Source organism: Lepidochelys kempii, chromosome 6 (assembly GCF_965140285.1).
Source record: "Lepidochelys kempii isolate rLepKem1 chromosome 6, rLepKem1.hap1, whole genome shotgun sequence".
Classification (NCBI taxonomy): Eukaryota; Metazoa; Chordata; order Testudines; family Cheloniidae; genus Lepidochelys; species Lepidochelys kempii.
This window is the reverse complement of record NC_136385.1, coordinates 53443966-53463698: the sequence shown is the minus strand read 5'-3', so window position 1 is coordinate 53463698 and position 19733 is coordinate 53443966. Positions and strand designations below refer to the sequence as shown.

The 19733-nt window shown below is 45.2% G+C and overlaps 1 protein-coding gene across 7 annotated transcripts in view; it reads right to left on the bottom strand.

Moving 5' to 3' along the window:
• Positions 1-19733, bottom strand: part of LDLRAD3 (low density lipoprotein receptor class A domain containing 3) — a 181894-nt gene that overhangs the window by 93932 nt on the left and 68229 nt on the right. For 5 of the 7 annotated variants that reach the window (XM_073347988.1, XM_078853286.1, XM_073347985.1 and 2 more), the window contains 2 exons: positions 6997-7122; positions 1894-2028 (listed from right to left, as the gene is read on the bottom strand). In XM_073347988.1, the coding sequence (XP_073204089.1) occupies positions 1894-2028; positions 6997-7122 (261 nt within the window). The remainder of the gene's footprint in view (positions 1-1893; positions 2029-6996; positions 7123-19733) is intronic. The other 2 variants (XM_073347989.1, XM_073347990.1) reach the window with 1 other exon arrangement.

Genomic DNA, 19733 nt, shown 5'->3' with positions numbered 1-19733 from the left:
CTCTTTGGAATTGTGAAAGCACCTAATTGTTTTGTAGTGCATTACATTATTCCTATTGCTATTCTGGTCACAGTGAAATCACAGTGTAGAGTGAGAGTATGATTTCTCTCTATGGGGGCTCAGTTTTGTACAGAATAAGACAGAATGACTTTGTTTAACCCTCCCCTTAATCTGACTTTTCCAGAGGAGCAAAGATAAAGACAAAGTAACATCCTCATGAAATATGGCTCTTTTCTTCTCCTGGGTCCAACCCCTCACTTCCAAAAGCAGATTGTCATGACAACACACACAACCTGGAGACAATCCAGCCAATAAATCTGCAGAGGAAGCAGCCATCCCAAGTGTGGAAAGAATGCTGCTGCTTTAAACCTCCAAAGGCACAATAACCCCCACACAAATTAACCTTATTAGTCCGCTGTAGGCCTGCCAGAGTGCTGGTAAATATTTTCAAACCTGCAGGAGCCCCGATGCCCTCCCCGCCCCACAGGGTGGAAGCCCCGAGACCCCCACCCTGCAACTGAAGCCCAAAGCCCCAAATGAGGGGGACTGGGGGGAGGAAGGGGACGCACATGGGGGACTCTGGGAAATAATCTCTGAAAATTTAAGCCCCGCCTATGGTGAAAAATAACACTCCCCTTGGCACACTAACAGCTGTATTATCACAGAAGCAGCACACAAGTGACTATGCCTCAAGTCTTTTCTCCTTCCGTCCCCAAGAGGAGAATTAGACCACAATGTTTCACTAGTCCAGCAGGAAGATTCAACACCCGCCTCTCTCAGGTTTCTCTCTGATCACAGGTGTGTTTGCAGGTTGCCCGCTCACTGAACCCTCTCTGTGCCACGAGTGTCAATGGGACCCTTTTTATGCTCAAATCTTAAACAAAAGGAAAGAGTTTTTCGTAGGTAAAGAAGGAAAGGGAGATAGGAAGAAACATGCTTTAAAAAAAAGTTTGGTGATATTGTTACAATAGTGCTTTTTCCTTACACTGGCATTCCTGTGCACAGATGGGAAGGAGGCACAAAGCTGCGTCCTAGGTCATACTGAGTTATTCTGTGTGGTGGGAACAGAATGCAGGACTTCCAGTTACAAGTCCCCCATTTTGGACACTGATATGCCCATATGATCACAGTTTATTGAGCCTATAATGCTAAAACAAGTGGCAAACTACTGAACAAATAATAAAAAAACAACACTCCCAGAACACACTGTCTCATTACCTTCCTATAATATTTCAGCTGAGTCATGAACAGCAGGAGCAGCAGACCAGAGTTAGATTTTCCCTTCTAACTTCCACCCTCTCCATTTTCAGCTAGCTATAATTTTTGAAACTTTTACTTTTTTTAGCCTGAAATTTTTCAGGCTTGGTCTCTCCACCTGAAGGTGAATTGTTTTTCCCTTGAAAGTCTGAGCAAAAAAGGTTCAGCCTTCTTAAGAGTGAGAAAAAAAACATGTCCTACCATGAAAAGTGTCTTGCAAAATGGAATGTGATCGTGCAATGAGAGTCTCTAGTGTTATGTGTAGACAGGTTTACCCATCCGTGAAATGGGAAGAATGCTCAGAGGTTCTCTTATCTCTCTTTAGGCCCAATCCAGCTCCCACTGTAGAAAGACTCCTCCTGACTTCAATGTGAATTGGATCAGGCCTTGTAAGCTCGGATATCCTCCAACGAAAGGTGCTATTGGAGGCTTTTGAAAGCTCAGATAATGAACTACACACAAACTGGAGAGTTGCAACAAACAAACATTGCCATAAGATTATTTGCATGGGGAAGACAGAGCTGTTATTTGCAACACTGGCTGAGCCAGGAGTGTCATATTTTCTTCTAAATCTGGTCCTCAGTAGTTAGGCTTTGCTTAACCCTTCAGAGTGCAATCAAAAAATCCTGTGCCTACCTTGAGGGCTTTCACAGCTTTCTTCATCACTGTTGTCCTGGCAGTTATTTTGACTGTCGCATACAAAGCTTTTATCGATGCAAAGGCCGTTCTTACAGTGGAATCGGGCAGTAGAGCACAGCAAGGGATTTGCTGCTGTGAAAACAAAAGTGTGATCTTTCATTAGTAACTAGTTCTCACCCAGACAGAGAACTACTCCCTAAGGGCTCCTACAAAGATGGGTCACAACTCAACATTTGGTCTGTTTGCTGAGCCTGTGGGAGTAACATGACAGTCAAGTAAACTGAGTACTTCTAAATGATGGGAGTTGGAAGTTTCAATTCATGTAATATTCATTAGAATTATCAGAGAACTACCACAGCTGTGATAGACCTTCTCTTCAAACTGTATTACTCACTCTTAGATGTTTAAACATTACTCCTATTTTAGGCAGGGCTGTTCGCCTATTATTAAGGTTGCCCAACACTTCCCATTATAAGCAAAACAGGCATGTCTAAAACTTTGCCCAACTTTAACCATTTGAGCAGATGTTTCTTATGCCAGGATGTTTCTTATACCTCAGGCTGTATTTTTGTGTGTGGGGAAATTTTTAGCCAAAACGGTTCAGCCATTTCCGAGAATGAGACTACGGGAAAGTATTTTGCCCATGTTAAAACAATTCAGGCGACCTTTTCTTATAAAGGCTCTAGAACCTCTGGCTGTGCAACAGGGACTTGAAACTTAGCAGGTGGTGACCTTTGTATCAAAGATGTGCCTTTTGTCATCTCTGTGAAAACATAGCCAAGTTATAAGCCTCTGAGAAACTACAATTCGCCAGTGCTCAGTAGAGACTTACTGGAGCTTCACAGCTTAATTCCCCAAAGATTCCATCAAAAATGGGCATGCTCTAGACTTGGGGTGAGCAGGACTTTCTATGCAATTACAGTTCCCAGCTGCTCTGGGCCATGACTGGCCTTGGTCTGACCCTAAAACTGAGACCAGAGAGCATGTCTCATAATGCATATGTATGAGGGGACCGAACGAGGGTTACACAGGCAATCTTAATTCTGAAATTTCCTAACTTTTCAGGGCTTGACTTTGTAACCTTAATAATGTTTTTAAGTTTTTGTGTATGTAATATTTATATTGTGATAGTGCTTAGGAGAACCAGTCATAGGCGAGGAGCCCAGTGTGCCAGGTGCTGTACAAACACCCAACAAAAAGGCTCTATATGGTCGAAGACTTTATAATTTAAAGTAGATTCACAGAAGCAGAAAAATTTCATCATCCACTTTCCCCTTCTAACCTAGCATTGTTAGTTACAGCACATTTACTGTTCTGTCCAGTCTCATTTGAAAAGTCTCAAGCTGAAAGATTTCCACCACTTCCCTTAGGAGACTATTCCACACTCTAATACATTTCACTGTCAGGATAAATATCAGGGAAATCTGCCAAAGTTTCCACTTCCTTAATTTCATCGTTCTACTCCTAGCTATACCCTTAGTATCACACTAAATAATCTCTCTCTCTGAAGAGTGTTTGCACCCTTCATATACAGCATATGTAACCATACCTTCCTTCTTACTCTTTGCTTAGCCAAGCTAGACATTATTTAACTCTTTTAATATCTCCTCATAAGCCTCTTAATCATTTTTGTCGCTCTTTTCTGAAATCCCTCCAGTTTCTGGAAACGGAGGTGATTCAAACTGAATGCAATATTCAAAGTTAAACTTTAAAAAGAAGTTGACAATGCCCTTTTATAAGCCTTGTTTGCTTCCAAGTGTGGAACTGCCACAATTACCAGGAGATTACAGTTCTCAAAGACTAACAGGCTGCCTGCTTTTTTTTTTTTTTCCTTCTTTAGAACTAACCAAAAGAGCCTCCCAAACAGTACATCTTCTGAATCTTTGAAATGAAACATATAGCATAAAGACCTCTGTTCATTCAATCACCTGTAGATAAGACACACACTACACACACCTTAGCAAATTACATATATACAACCCTGTAACACTGCAATGTTCATTTATAACAAAAATGCCAACTCTGCATGGTCTTTAAGCTAAATGCATGGCGTGTAGATTTCATAGTGGACCCCTGGGTCTACAGTACCATTGCTCCCAGAGAAACTGAGCAGAAAGTAAAAACAACGAGGAGTCCTTGTGGCACCTTAGAGACTAACAAATTTATTTGGGCATAAGCTTTCGTGGGATATAACTCACTTCATCAGATGCACGGAGTGGAAAATACAGTAAGCAGGTACAAATATACAGCACATGAAAAGATGGGAGTTACCTTACCAAGTGGGGAGGTCAGTGCTAACGAGGCCAATTCCCAACAGTTGACAAGAAGGGGTGAATATCAACAGAGGGAAAACTACTTTTTGCAGTGCTAATAAGGCCAATTCAATCAAAGTGAATGTGACTACAAAAAGTAATTTTCCCTCTGTTGATATTCACCCTTTCTTGTCAACTATTGGGAATTGGCCTCATTAGCACTGACACCCCCCCCCCCCCCCCCCACACACACACTTGGTAAGGCAACTCCCATCTTTTCATGTGCTATATATTTGTACCTGCTTACTGTATTTTCCACTCCATGCATCTGATGAAGTGAGTTATATCCCAAAAGCTTATGCCCAAATAAATGTGTTAGTCTCTAAAGGTGCCACAAGGACTCCTCGTTGTTTTTACTGATACAGACTAACACGGCTACCCCCTGAAACCTGAGCAGAAGGCAGAGGCGTAGTTTAAGCATATTGAAGGTATTATCTTTAGCCACATCTGGGGAAGGGTAGAAGATCAAAGGATCACTATGATCATTTGTAAGGCATACTCACAGCTATATATTGCATGCACACAGGAAATTATGTAATTCATAACCGATTACATATGTGTTGAGCTGATGTATTTTAAAAACGTGCAATCTTTAACTTCTCATTCCACCACCTCAAAGGTTTATTATTCAAGGCACCTTGGTCCAAAGCTCCTTCTAGTCCCATTTGTTCAAGAATAACCCAAAGATCACAAATCATTTCCTTAGACTTTAATCCTCTTTCTCTAACTTCATTCTCTCTCTAGGGGTGCCATCTCCCCACCGCATTCTCCCAGGGCTCAAAGCAGTCACTACAGGCCATCAACAGATGGCATCTTAAAGAAAGGTCAGAGATGTTGGTGCTACAATAGAGACACCTTAGTGTGGGGGGGAGCACAGAGATGAAAAGGGAATGTCCCCCCGTGCAGTGGACAGTGATGTATCACGGTTCAAATTGCTCCTTTTGTTATCTGAGAAAGCTGCTGTCTGTTGTCCTCCTCCTGACCTTTAAATGTCATTAAGGGAAAAAAAATCCAGCCTGCTCTGGCAAGAGTGAGCAAGTGCTTGCTGAAAGCTGCCACCTGCAGACCCAGAGCTCATCAGCGTATTTACCAACTCCGGTTAATAGCAGCAGAGTTGCCTGATTGAATATAATCTTTCCTTACTGCTATGCTATATCCTTGCTGTAGTTACTGATACAAAAGGGTCTAATTCAGCCATGTGCAAAGGTTTTAATACAAGTCAAAATGTATTAAAACTAACTTTCTGCTGTGACTTCCCTGAAACCCACTGATGGGGAAAAAGGAAGATAAATTATTTTTCTGTCACTTTCATAGCAAGCTTGCCCAATTTGGGGGAAATTCACCCATGGCACACAAGTCCCATTTCAAGCTTTTAAGTCACACTTAAGTGACGTATAGGCTTTGTGCTGATTTTCCATACGGGGTGAATTTCACTCTTTCAAATCAAATAACTATATTGTTTTTCTAACAGCCAGCTCCCAGGATCTGCATGTCCAGACAGGCTTTTTGTCCTTCCATCCCCACCAGTAATAAAAAGAGTCAGAAGTCAGATGATACACGAGGTAGCCGAGCTCTACCACAGCCAAACTGGCTCTGCAGGGCTGTGTTAGTGAAGTCAGCAGGTGTGTAATCCAGGGACCAGCAGAGCAGGAGAGGAGACAAAGATGACAAAGAGAGGAATGAGAGAAGATAAGCAATGCCTAGACCATGGAAGTCACCCTGAGAGAGAGATACAGGAAGCAATTTCTTACTATGACCACTCTTTTCTATTCAGTGAAACTCTCTTATCTAAAGAAAGTTAAAGCTCGATAAACATGAATGCGGAGCCCTACCCCACCATCCACTGACCGATTATAACAAAACTGTCAAGTTTAGCAAGGGCACCAGTAATAAAACTGGGGATCATACCCTTGGCAAGTAGCAGCAGGCTGACCTGGGTTGGTTTATAAAAAAAGACAAAGCTCAGTAGTGAGCGTTTGGAGGGTGCAAAGAGCGGCTGGTTATGTTTCAGTGTTTAATGTGGATCAACTGCAAACAATAATGCTTTAGTAACTAAGAATATAAAGACTTTCTAGGCAAGACCTGTGACCCAGACCCCCCCCTCCAGCTGCTGAGCCCCTACCACCTTCACCTGGACCCCCCTACAGCCTCCCATTACCATTGCATCCAGAACCCCCCAACCAGCCTCTGTGCATCCAGATCCCTCACTGAGCCGCCCCGCACCCAGACTGCCCCCGCAACCCTGTCAACCCACACCAGGATTCCCCCAAATGAAGCCCCTCCACATTTGGATCCTGCCTTGCTAAGCTTGACTGCCCACACAGAGGGACAGGACCCCGGAGTGCTTTTGGGGCAGGCCCGGACCTTGCGCTGTGTCAGGGCTGGATGCAGCCTCGCTGCTGGGTCCGTGCACAGTGATCTCCCACCTTTGTGCAGCCAGTGGCCTGTGCGCCCCAATGCCATGCTGGAGACGCCACATTTATTTAACACATAAAATTTGCAGAATTTTAAAAAATTTGGTGCCAAATTTTAATGTTTTTGGCGCAGAATGTTCTCAGGAGTAGAGTTTACACTTTCTGACGAGGCAGGTTTCTGACGGTTATTAACACTATAAATCTCCTGTTGCTACCAAGAGGCCCTGCAGTTACAAAGCAAACAAACCACAAGACGATTTAGGTAGTAAACAGAGAGTGTGCATCTAAATCACTGAACGTCTCCTTCTTGTGCAGTATTGATTTGTTGAAACAAACAAGAGGTTTCTCCATGTGCAGGTAGACTTGGCACTCACTACAATTTTCTTCATCGCTGCCATCTGGACAGTCCTCAAAGCCATTGCACCGGAAGCGGCCAATGATACAATGGATCCCACTAGCACAGGGGAAGAACGTGGAGCCACATTTGGATTTGGCTTTTGCTGCAAGACAAGAAACACAAAGAAAGCCAGAATTAGGGAAACAATTTGCAGGAGATTAAAACATCTTCCTATCAGAAGGATCTAAACGCAGGGCTGACCAGACACTCCCCATTACAAGACGCTGCTTTCAGTTCTTATAATTTTGTCAAGATTAAGTCATTTAAAGGACAAAATTTTCCATGCAGGGTATCTGCCTTGGCTGATTTTTTTGTTATTTTATTTTGAGGGGGGGGTTGTGTTTTTTGGGGTTTTTCTTCTTTTTTTAAGCCAAAACAGGTCAGCTGTTTCTGAGAACAAGGTTAGGGGGAAAATATGTGCTTCTGCCATGTTAAAAAATTCTAGCAACTTCTCTTAGAAAAGCTCTAGAACAGGGACATGAAATTTGGTAGGGGATGGAGGACTTTGTGTCAGGGATACTTTTTTGCTATCCTTGTGAAAATCTGATCAAATGTGGCCAAGTTATAAGGCTTTGAGGGGAAAAAAAAAAAATTACTGAGCACGTTCAAACTGTGGATACCTATTCGAGTTCTGCAGCTAAAACCCCCGAAGATTCTGTCTGCATGGAGCAGACTCGGACCTGGACTTTCCCGGCAAATGGAGCTCTGGACTGCTGAGGACCATGCTGGGTCTATAGACCTGAAAGGAGAGCAGTGAGCCTGTCTCTCAGGTGCCCAGGACAAATTGCCTACTGGGCTTGGGCAACGTGCAGGAGGGAGATGCCTGATTCAAATGCAGAAGAGACAAGAGCCAGAGTGTTGTGAGGAGGAAGACTGGGACTGGAGGGTGGCAGGAGGGAGGGGAGGAAAATTGGTAGTCAGGGTGTGGGAGGAGACAGGGACTGGCTGAGTAAAGAGTGGGACAAGAAACTGGGGTGTGAGGAGGACAGCAATATTGGACAAGGAGCCTGGGGAGAGAGATTGGGACTGGGATTCTGTGGGGATGGGGGACAGAGAACCAAGGGGAGAGGTTGAAGGGGGTGCTAGAGGCCAGGGTCAGGGAGAGAACGATCAGATGAGGAGCAGGAAGTGGGGAACGAGGGCAAGCTGGGCAAAGAGACTGGGGGCAGAAGGGGGAAATTGAGATAGGCAGTCCAGAGGGTGAGACTAGGGACAGGTTAGAAGGAATGGAGCGAAAGGGGCCACACTTAGAGCATGGTCCCCTCCACAGCCTGGAATATAACCCAAAATTTCTGAGTCTCACCATCCCTCTGCTGTCAGAAAATATCTGTGAAACCCACTGGGAAAGTATGTGTCCACACAGAGAATCTGTGATAGCCCACTACAGTTCTGGTCCCGCAGTAGGTTGTCATTCCCTATCAGTTACTTCATTAGTGCAAGTGGCAGAGGTCCGTGTGGTGGCTCTAAAGATTTTAATCCTGCTGATGACCCAAGTGGGTGTCAATACGATGTCATGTGATGGATTTTTTTTTTTGATTAACAAAAACACCTTAGGAAATCACACACAAAATTTTGATAAAAGATTATGAAAGGTTGTAAAGTTAACTACTAAAAAGTTAAGAATTGCCACAATTAAGGTTGTCTGTACAACTCTCAGAGATACTGTAGTGATGAGAATCAAAGAGATGCCCATGAAGAAATGAATAATTCTGTCTTCAGAGCATGGTTTGAATAACGTGCAGTACATAAGGCCTGGGGATATACTTGATTAATGAAGATAAAGCAAAATACTGCATAGCTGATCACTAGTGCACTGAATGAGACAGTGGTCCAGTGGAAAAAACAGTATGTGATCATATAATTAAAGACTGTATCATAATGCAAGCGGTCTGAATTAAGGCTAAACAGGCAACCTTAACTCTGGCATTTCCTAACTTTTGAGTGCTTGACTTTGCAACCTTAAGGGTTCAATTAAAGTTTGTGTGTGTGTGTAATACACTGATTGCATGGTATCCCTTACTCCTCTATCATGTGGCTTTTCTTTGATTGTAAACACTGTAGGGCAGGGACCATGTCTGTCTATATTTTGACAGCATCGGCATAACAGTAAATAATGAATACTCAGTGTCAAAATGTACACAGCAAACCAGATTTAAGAACGATATTGTAATAAATCCCAGGCTACTTAGGACTTCACATTTGTTAATTTTCTGCATAACATGGCCACTCACATCATGATGGCAAGAGCAAAAACATAACTCTGAGCCATGGGCTCAAAAAGCCTCAGTTTCTACCACATGAGCTCAAGACAAGTTCCATTTAACTGTTAGCATCACAGCGTTTATGGCACAGTTGAGCAGCTTTGATTCCACCAAGTAGAAGCCAGTGGTACAGACGTATTCTAGTCAGGTCATAACATTTCATATTTCTACCCTGCCCTTCCTTCCCAAAGATTTCAAAGAGCTGTACAGATTACAGATATACTCTACAACGGAAATACTTGCAAGGAAGAAGACAGCAATCAACTGGTACAGAATATAATCAATGCACAATCAAAAAGCCAGGGGAAGAAATATCTTTCCACGGTCAATGGGGCAGACACTTGTTAGGGCACAAATCACTTCTAAGCTAAGTTTCCCACCTGTGGTTACCACAACCAAAGAACAAGTCGTTCCTCCAAAACATCCCCCTGTAAGAAGATTTAACATGTTTGCTCAAACTCCTTTATCCATTCCCTTCCAGTTTTTCACATTGGCATGCAGCTAGCATTTCCCTGAAGCTGTATTCGTGGATTCTGGCCTCTCTGAAAGGTTTCTTATATGTCACAGCCAATCACTGATCCAGTTCACTCACTCACTAGTGTGTACTTGCATGCAATCAGACCTGTTCAAGTGTGTGTGTGTGATTATAATGAATACATATTGTCCTCCAGTCACTAGTCTTAGAGAGAAGACTTAAATTGTACAACTAATGGAGATTCTCCTTTGGCCCAGATAGTAATGGCCTGTTTTCTTGGAGCAGAATGCCCCCAGTTCTAACCCCACCATCACGTGTTGATATCTATGCACTTGCACCACGTGGATTTTATGAGGACCCCCTGAACTGGAGATCAGAGTGCGATGGTGATAGGCAATGCTTTTATGCCCAAAATGAATCTGCGCCTCACAGACTGGCAAAGTTTAACCAGTTTAGAGGATGGTGAAGTGTTACAAAAAGACAGCAAAGGAGGCATAAGGAGTGCAACAGTGGGCAGGAAAAAGGAAAGGAAATAACTAAGACAGGTGAGGGAGCAAAGAAGCCAGGACTTTGGAATCAATTCAGAGGAGATTCTCTCTTGCAGAGATAAAGTCAACACAGCTGCAATGAAATCTTCCCTGATGTCTCTCAGCAGATATTATTATATACACTGTTTTAAGAGCAGTCACAGCAACTAGATTTAGTATCCTTCCAAACCCAAGTCATGCTGTTCCTGTCCTACTGTTTACAGTGTTAGTAGTTCTCAGTTAGGATTATGAAGTTAAGATGTATCACTTCAGGTATTCACCAACTACCATTTTTTCCTGAACAGAATCCAAGGTCCACTCAGAAATAATAGGCCATTGCTTTGAACAAAATAGGCGATAAATTATCCTGGAGTTACTGCCATGTTTAAACACACTAACTTTGGTAGTGGAAAAATCTCAACTGAAAAAATATTTTATGTCTTCAGAACTCTTTCCATATTGCATTAGAGCTACGTATCTTAATAGCCCTATGCTTGGAGACAAGTCCATACTTCACTGAGCATTTTACGCTTCAGCTGCAGAATCCAAGGACCACCGAAGTACCCCTATGGCAAGCACAGTCGCTGTTCACATCCACCAGGTATCTGGTTCTTTAAAGTCAGGACACAAATACACTGGTAGGTCAATGTGGGAAAGCTTCAATTGCTGTAGCCTATGCTGCACCTGCTGTATAGATAAATGGAGGACTTCCGCCTACAGTCCTTCCCATTCAGCCCGTGCTCACTAGCACCAAATCCAGAAGACAATAAGAACAGGCTGATGAGTCACAAGAGGCAGCATACTGATATTCTAAGTTACACAGGACGTACAAAGATCCTTACTTATTTTCAGTTTTCCCCTCTTGACACAGGTCACCCAAACCAGGGTATTTAAATTTGCACTCCAGGAGAAATAGCATGACTGCTTTTACATAAGTAGATCAAGTACAAAGAAAAGCAATGAGCTGGAATTCAACCAGTCAATATTTTTCTGGCACATCTATGTGCCTTTGCTTGAAATTGGAGGAATTTCCCCTTGTCCAGACCCCACTTGATAACGTGTCATGGCAGATGTGACCCAAGAGCAGTAAAATATATTAATTTATACACACATCAGCTGAAACAGAATATGCACACAGAGTAAAATGAGAACTGACAGTGAGCTGCAGCACCATGGACACTGGGAAGAACAGAATAAGTGCATCCTTTCACCACTGAAACATGCATTTCAGATCCCCTTTTGGCCACCATTAACCACAGAGTAAATCCCCTGTTGCCAAAAAGCATCACCTGTCTCTCAAAATCCAACAGAAAGGTAACTAATTAAGTTAGTTTGGGAAGAGCGCTTCACCACAGCATAACTTGGTCTCTAAAATGAAACCCCACGCTGATTCACTAATGAAGGGTGAAATTCACCCCATGCAGACAGCTAGTACAAAGTCTATGCTCAAGTTAAGTCCCAGTTGAGTCCTATTTTGGCAGCTTTATGCTGCCCCACTGCACAGAGGTCAATTGCCACCAAAAAGCAAAGCTGCTTTATAGCTTTTATAGCTCTTTCATAGAATTGGGTTGTATAGTCCAACACAGAAATGACAGCTTGCAGGCATCATTCTGCAGCATTGATTAAAAGAACATATTACTACTAGCTTTATGGCACCAATAGAGAACCTCAGAAAATAATACATTCCCTTTTTAAAAAGTTTAATCTGTTTTATGATTTTTCAGCATGGAGAAGAACAATTCCCTACAGCGTGGAACCAAACAGAGACATGGCACATATAACATTCAAGCCTAATTATACATGGTTGGATTAACAAAATGATCAAGCCCCACAGCTCAATCAGAGGGTCCCAAAACATGACTGGGAATGGACAGCCTTTCAATGGATCCTCATCATTGGAAGCACCGATGCTTTTGTACTGCATAATTAAGTGGGTGTAATGTCGCAACTGATCAACCAAGATATCAGATGTGCTACCTAATTATCAGCAAGCAAGGTGTGTGTGTGTGGGAGAGAGAGAGAGAGAGAGGAGTAACAAACAAGGGCTAGGTACAAAAGGTCCAAGCAGCCTCGCAGAGGGAATCCAAATATTGGTCAACAGCACACTGCTGGGAAGTCATAAAGAGAAAGGCTTTTGAGAAGCCAGAGGCACCTGCTAGGTGGCCACTGGGCTGGAACAGTCCCAAACTGCAGGGCTTATTTTAAAACCTATTTATTACAATTAGTGTTTTTTCTTGTTGTGCTGAGCTTCGCAAATAAAACCTCAAAGAAGAAAACTTGCTGACGGAGCTTTAGTTCCTGAACCATGTCACCAGCATTTTGCATCTATGATCGTATGTGACACAGAACAGGCAGATTTCCTATTTTTAATTAAGGCAATTATTTTAAAAAGTGCTCTCTAACTCCATAGTCATTTTCAGATGGGGGCCAGGGAAACATGGCTAACAACATAGCCAGGTAAGCAGCAGACATTTTGAGGCTATCCGCAGCTGAAAGTGAACACCACGTATTTCAATATCACCATCTTTCCATTCAAACTGTTGCCTCAGAACCTCCCCAGGTAGCAATCATGCAAAGTAGCTGCATGCTGCTTCACAATCACAGGTCTCAATCCTACAGTAACAATGATGTATTTGACTAATCAAATCTTGGTACCTTCCGTGCAACAGCAGCTACTCTCTAAACTGATTCTGTACCCTGTGCAGATGCTGCATCACTTCACTGCCATGGATATATTCTTAACCACCTCTCTGCCAGTTCACCCTAACTCCAGCTGCTCTTGCAGCGGCCCTCTGTTAATGCTCTGACATTCCACTGAAGTCACCATGGAGCATCGTGGGGAACCAGGCCACAGGGCAGTACCGGAAGTTCATATGGCTTGATGCAACGAGGATGCGAAGCAGCAGCACAGTAACTACACTGTGACAGAGTTATACTGCTCCCTCTTTCACCCACACTCCATGCTCGGAAGCGCAGTGATTAGCATAAATGGAAGACAAGGAAGACGACTCAATTTCAGGCAATGACACTGCGTACGCAGGCCTGGCAATGGGATATGGCGCCTTTCACCTCTCGATTGCTGCTTCAAAATCCAAACCAGCTCAGCTGTGACAGAAAGTTGCATCCAGCTAGTTAATTAGTGGGTTTGGTAGTTTCAGTCTATTTCCCAGTGGGCAACCAACCATCACCAAAAACTGCCACCATCACCACCACCAGCAGTCACAGCACACTGTATGGGTGTGGGAATGCATCATCCTCTGCCTTAAAGGTGGTCCCGTGAGGGGCACATTGGCAGGGCCTCTCTGGAAAATAAGGCGGTCAACCGGGCACCATTCCTCAGTACCACGTTCTTACACAAAGTCAGTTACACTGTATATTCATGCACAAAATACAAATGTGATTATCCAAACCTCAATTTGCTTTTGTCCAAAACAGGGCCATTTACCAGCATGTGAGCAAAACCTTTTGGTGACCAGAGTCTAGTGTCCTTCAGAAAGCTCCCAAGGTTATCTGTTTTTATTCCCTCCCCTTTGATCCTTGTCTAACCATTCAAACTGTGTAGATACACACACAGATCTTCAAGCAATTATTACTAGAGGAACACAATAGAAAATGTGTCTTAAATAGAAACCTATTTTAGGCTCTGTATTTTTTCTAGGGAGTAATTAAGGAATCAATAGTCAGTTATACTGGTGGGAATAAATCAGCATCTGCCCCATACCAGACACCCCACTCACCTACAGCACACAAATGTAAAAGGAAAAGAATTTAAAAGAGTAAGACTCACAGCCCCTTAATACTGCCACACAAAAAAAAGAGCTCAGTTTCCTTTGAAAGAGGAAGACATTTTTGCTCTTGTGGTGCTAAAGGGATGGTAGCTTTTGCTTGCTCTAATTTAAGTATTAAGGGACAAATCCAAAGTCAGCTCTGTCGCACCAGTGTAATTACAGAGTAACTTCACTGAAGACAATGGAGTCTCTCGGGATTTACATTGGTGTAATGGGATCCAGCCTTAAGGCACTGCAGCACTAGTAGATCCACATTCTGCTCAGAGCACGTGTGTTAGTTAATACAGTGCACCACCTTGTTTTTGCCTAGTGATTAGCGCAGGGGGCAGCAGAAAAAATGGTTACTCACTTCTCGTAACTGTTGTTCATGTCCATTCCAATCAGGTGCATGCACGATGGCTGGAAGATTTTTCCCTTAGCAGCATCCGTCAGGCCAGCCTGGGGACCCCCTGGAGTTGCACCTTCATGGCACTCAATATAGAGCCCTGCTGACCTGCCACCCCTTCAGTTCCTTCTTGCCAGGTACTCAGACAGAGGGGTAGGAGGGTGGGTATTGGAATGGACACGAACACCACATCTTGAAGAACAACAGTTACAAGGAGTGAGTAACCGTTTTTTCTTCAAGTGCTTTTTCATGTCCATTCCAATCAGGTGACTCCCAAGCCAAGTTCAGGAGGTGGGGTCAGAGCTGTCCACTGATTGGAGTACTGCTCTTCCGAAGACCGCATCATCTCTGGCCTGCTGGGTAATTGCATAATGTGCGGCAAAACTGTGTATGGAGGACCACATCACAGCTCTGCAGATTTCCTGAGCCAGGAATGCTGTTGATGAAACCTGCACCCCCTGGTAGAGTGTGCAGTGATCAGCGGTGCGGGAACACCTGCCAGATCGTAGCACCCACGAATACAGGACACAAACCATGATGAGATGCGTTGGGATGAAACCAGCTGACCTTTTATCCTATCCGCCACTGCCACGAACAACTGGACTGACTTTCTGAACGGTTTCATTCTCTAGATGTAAAAGGCCAGCGCTACAGACATCCAGAGTGTGGAGTCTCTGCTGCCTGCTGCTGGAATGAGGTTTAGGGTAGAAAACTGGGAGGAAGATGTCCTGGTTGATGTGAAACTGCGAGACGACCTTCAGGAGAAAAGCAGAGTGAGGCCTAAGCTGAACCTTGTCCTTATAGAACACTGTGTAGGGAGGGTCTGATGTCAAGGCCCTGAGCTCAGACACCCTCCTGGCTGAGGTTATCGCCACCAGGAATGCAACACTGTAGGAGAGGTAGAGCAGGGAGTATGTTGCTAAAGGCTCAAAAGGGGGGCACCCATGAGCCTAGAGAGGACCAAGTTGAGGTCCCAGACAGGGACTGGTTGATGGACATGAGAGTGTTGTTAGGGGGCTTATTCCTTCACCCACTTACTTCCCTGGTCCTTCTCGCATGAACAGAGAGCAACAATACCCGAAGTCCAAAGGTGCAAACAATTCGATGTTTATTGGGGTGAACTTCCAGCAAGCATGATTCCAGTTTCCTTCCTTAGTATCCTCCTTCCCAGCTCTGACACCACAAAGCCTTACACCTGTGTCCCTGTTCCCATTCCTGCCCTTAGCCAAACATGATTCCAACTTCCTTACTCCCATTCCCTGTTCCCATTTCCCCCTTTAGCAAAACATGATTCCAATTTTCTTACCCCCATTCCCTGTTCCCATCTCACACACCCACATGCCCATGCCCACCCCCACCCACACCCCGTCACTTCCTCATTGACTACAGATTATATAGTAAAACTTGAGTTCTGCTTAGCTATAACCTTAACCAATCATTTTCCTGAAATTTAACTAACCAATCCTAACATATTGTAACATGATTATGTAACCAATTATATCCCACCACCTCAATTAGTTTACACCCAGCAAAATTAATTATACAGCAGACAGGAACAATCACAGAACCAGACAGAGATTATACAGACAAACAACAGCAAAGTGGGAACTATAATGACAAAACAATACAGAAGTGAGGATTTCACATCCCAGCTATTGATAAGTGAGTTCTTGCCAGACAGGATGCTATCAAACTAAGTTTCCTTTTACATTTTCTAGGCACTTCCCTTTCTCTGGAGGTGATAGGAATACAATCCTGTCCTGATAGTGCCTAACAGCCCAATAGCACCTTCTTTCAATGTGACTAGTTTGGAATGTGAGGATGTGACCGTTCGCTTCCCAGCTTATGGCTGCCTCTGCTGCTTAGCCAAAGGCCTGAGCCTAAGCACAGGGCCACAAACTGTCACAGTAAGAGAAGGCCCTTACACTGGCAGACAGTGGTTTTGATTCTTTCTTTTATACCTTTAACACTAGCCAAGTGATAAGAATACACCTAAATTCTTAGAGTATAGGCCTTTACAGACAGGCCTGAATATCTATATCCTAACAAGTGTAACCTGTCGAGCCCTTTTAGGAATCGGCTCAGCATGGGGTTAGCGAAAAATCGAGCAGTATTTGCACGCCCGAGTGGAAGGCCGAGATGACACCTAGGTGTACCCGTATAACGACCAACAAGACCCCCTTGTGCTTCAGATGGAGGAAGTAGTCCAGAATGTGGGCACTGAGCCAGCATTGAGGCCAATGGCGCTGCGCTGACCAGACTGAGAATCTCTTCCACTTGGCAAGATATGTGGGTCTCGTAGAGGGTTTCCTACTGCCCAGGAGGACCTGTCTGATCTGAACAGGAAAGCTCCAATGGATTTAACGATGGAGCTTCTACACCATAAGATGGAGTGACTGGAGGTTCGGGTGTTGGAGACGTCCGTGATCTTGTGTGAGACGGTCCAGGGAGAGCGGTAAGGTAATCAGCGCTCCCACGGACATGTCTAGGAGGGAAGCGTACCAGTGCTGACGGGGCCAGGCCGGTGCTATCAGTATGACCCGAGCTCGATCTCTGTGGATCTTGAGCAGCACCTTGTGAATGAGCGGTATCAGTGGAAAGGAGTAACAGAGAACCTCCCCAACAGAGGAGAAATGCATCAGCACTGGAGCCCAGGCTGTGATTCTGGAAGGAGCAGAACTGCTGGCACTTCCTGTTGCGTCGCGTGGCAAAGAGGTCTATCAGGGGAAACGCCCACCTCCAGAAGATCGAAATTGGGACGTCCGGGCAAAGGGACTACTCATGGCTGTGGAACGACCTGCTGAGGTGGTCCGCCAGCTTGTTCTGTACCCTGGGGAGGTACGATGCCTGCAGATGAACTGAATGTTCTACACAAAAAGTCCCACAGCCTGAGGGCTTCTTGGCACAGGAGAGAGGAGTGTGCACCCTCCCCCCCGTTTGTTGATATAGAACATTGCTGTCGTATTGTCCATTGACTGATGCACACATTGTCCAGTTAGGTAAGGACAGAATGTTTGACATGCCAGGCGCACCGCTCTCAGCTCTCTGGCATTGATGTGGAGACGCAGATCTGCTTGCAACCAGAGGCCTTGAATTCTGCAGTCTCCCAGATGAGCTCCCCAGCCCAAGTCTGACGCATCTGCCACCAGTGACAGAGATGGCTGTGGGGCAGCAAAGGGGACCCCTGAGCACACCTGCTCAGCATTGACCCACCACTGAGCGAGTCAAGGACCAGGCGAGGCAGGGTCATGATCCTGTCCAAGCTGTCCTGGGCTGGGCGATACACTGTCGCTAGCCACGACTGGAGCGGTTGAAGCCTGAGTCTGGCTTGCTGCACCACACAGGTACAGGCTGCCATGTGCCCGAGAAGTTTCAGGCATTTTCTAGCTGTAGTGGTGGGGAACTGCATGATGCCTCGGATTATGTCGTTAAGGGCCTGACACCTCGCCTGTGGCAGGTATTCCTTGGCTTGGATCAAGTCCAGTACTGCTCCTATAAATTCTATCCTCTGGACGGGGGACAGAGTCAACTTCGCTTCATTTAGGAGTAGACCCAGGGTCTCAAAGGGGGCTCTGATAAATATGACCTGAGACTCCACTTGGTTCCTGGAGCGGCCTTTGATCAGCCAGTCATCGAGGTGCGGGAACACCTGTACCTGGTGCGGCTGCAAGAATGCGGTGACAACTGCCATACACTTGGTGAACACTCAAGGTGCTGCTGACAGGCCGAACAGGAGGACAGTAAATTGGTAATGGGAACCGTTGACCACAAACCTGAGGTACTTCCTGTGGGGCTGAATGATTGCAATGTGAAAGTATGTGTCCTTCAAGTTGAGGATGGCATACCAGTCTGCTGGATCTAGTGAGGGGATGATGGAGTCCAAGGAGACCATGCGGAACCGGAGTTTCTTTACGAAATTGTTGAGCTCTCGCAGGTCCAGGATAGGCCTGAGGCCGCCTTTGGCCTTTGGAATTAGAAAATACCGGGAATAGAAACTCTTGCCCCTGTGCTCCAGTGGAACCTCCTCCACTGCCCTTAGCGATAAGAGCAACTGCACCTCCTGAATGAGTAGATGCTCCTGAGAAGGGCCCCTGAAGAGGGACTGAGAAGGGAGGTGGAAGGGCGGGAAGGCACAGAATTGGATGGAATATCCCCTCTGTACCATGCAGAGCACCCAGCGGTCCGAAGTGATACGGGACCATGCACGGTAGAAAGGGGATAGTCAGAAGGAAAAAGGTAAGGTGGGGTTGATCCAGTCTCCGATCTGGTGCGTCATTCTTGACCACACCTTCAAAAGGCCAGAGCCCTAGCCTGAGGATGGGTGTTGCCTCCTCCGGCCACTCCTGTTCCTCCTCTGAGAACAGTCCTGTCAGTTCTGCTGATGGAATCTCGGAGGTGGTTCCGGTTTGGAAGTGTCTCTGCTGTGTGCCGTGAGTGTGCAGGCCCAATGACTTGAGGCTGGCTCATAAGTCTTTCATGCTGTGCAGCCTCTTGTCTTTTTTTTTTTCTTCCTCCTGAAAAGACAGAGTCTCACCCTCAAATGGGAGGTTCTGAATGGTTTGCTGGACCTCGTAAGGTAGCCCCGAGACTTGGAGCCCAGTCGCCATGACCTTAGTGGTAGCATCTGCAGCGTCCAATGCGACCTGGAGGGAATCGCGGGAGACAAGCTTCTCCTCCTCCACCAAGGCCGAGAACGCGGTTCAGGAGTCCGAAGGGAGGAGCTCCGTAAATTTGATCTTTGTCACACAGGTGTTGTACGAGTACCTGCTGACAACAGCCTGTTGGTTGGGGTCTGCCACAGGGTCTTGGTGGTGTCCACAATGGTTTTAATAAGTGGAAGAGCAATATAGGAAGGTCCTGATGGTGCAAGGATGTCCACCATGCAATCAGCCCCCTCAACTACCCCCTCAGCTTTAATGCCCAGACCCTGAGTGGCCCTGCACAACAACTGCTGCAACATCCTGGTGTCCTCAAGCACCGGGGCTATGGCTGTACCCGCCAATGCTTTATCTGGTGACAAAGAGGAGGAAACGTTTATAATGAGTGGATGACGCTAACAGTTCATTCTAGTTCAATATTCAGAGAGCTCAAGGACTGGGAACAAAGGACAAAAATCAACACCTGGCTAGAGCAACCTCCAAACTGATATGAACACTATTTCAATCATTGAATAAGGCTCACCTTTAAGAATTCTGATGCTCAGCACTTGGAAAGAGAACCCTACCTAAGAACTCAGTTAAAAGAGCCATACTAAAATTTTAGTCTCCAGCGGCTGTGC